A 1,046-nucleotide genomic window follows, 5' to 3' on the forward strand; every position below is an offset into this window, starting at 1 on the left:
TTAAAAGATCACCTCATCTTGTCTGTGACTATATTAACTTGATTTGGGAGCTTATTTAAGTTTAAAGCACGAAAAACAAAGAACCATTTATTTCTAATAACAATATAAATGCTAAATTTACCTCTAAGTGGATAGAACAGAAATATTCTAGTCACCTACTTGCAGATATCCCTGTATGTCTGGATTGCTGTATCCATGTAATGGGCAGGGTATGGCCTAGGTGCACCTGGCTGAAGAAAAGCTGACACTGCTGCCATTTCCTAGAGAAAAAGACATTATTTATACTACTTCAAAAGGGGAAATATTCTTGTAGTTTAGCATTCAGGAAGCCTAAAAACAAATGAAAATCAAGACGACCTAGTAAACACTTTGAGTTAGGGCATATGTATCTACCACGTGAGCCTAGCTTAAGATTTCTGCGACTACCTCCTCCCTAGTCTTTCCTCTTCCTCAGTAAGTAGAGAGCAGACCAATGACAGAACCATAAAGAGACAAAATTGGCATCATAATATGCAAACAGCTCACGACAGCTTGCACTATATGTATTTTCAACTATTTTCATGCTCTAGTTTATATCCTATATCATACAGAAGGCACAAAGACCATTTATTTCTTAGACTTAACGTTACTGTCAATTTTCTAGGTCTTTTTATTTCATTTTCAAAACCCATTCTCTTGTCAATGTCGATCATTTTAGTTAATAATTCAATGACATACAATTTAAAATAGTAATAACAGATTTAGAAATGAAGATTAAAATACAGGTTTTGGCTTTCTTAGTAAAATATCCTACTATGTCCATACTTATGCTCTCTTATAGACAAAGTTTTAATAAAAATTTAACTAGAAAGAAATGAAACCTTCAGAAATTCAGGGGAAAAAACTGCTAATGTCAATCCACTTTTAGGATGAATAAATGTATTTCTCTGCAACATTTAAAAAAAAATACAGAAATAATTGTCTAAAAACTGGAATATGATTAAAGCCTTTAACTTGACAGAATATGAGTTCCATGACAATATGATCCATATGTTTCAGAATACCTC

At 32.7% G+C, this 1,046-nt stretch overlaps 1 protein-coding gene across 1 annotated transcript in view; it reads right to left on the minus strand.

Annotated features, from left to right (window-relative positions):
• The window catches only part of TRAPPC8 (trafficking protein particle complex subunit 8), a 54,752-nt gene that overhangs the window by 45,494 nt on the left and 8,212 nt on the right, over positions 1 to 1,046 (minus strand). Inside the window, exon 2 of the mRNA XM_019631631.1 lies at positions 160 to 260. Coding sequence (XP_019487176.1) covers positions 160 to 260 — 101 coding nt within the window. The remainder of the gene's footprint in view (positions 1 to 159; positions 261 to 1,046) is intronic.

This window comes from Hipposideros armiger, unplaced genomic scaffold (genome assembly GCF_001890085.2).
Source record: "Hipposideros armiger isolate ML-2016 unplaced genomic scaffold, ASM189008v1 scaffold_1022, whole genome shotgun sequence".
NCBI classification, from domain to species: domain Eukaryota; kingdom Metazoa; phylum Chordata; class Mammalia; order Chiroptera; family Hipposideridae; genus Hipposideros; species Hipposideros armiger.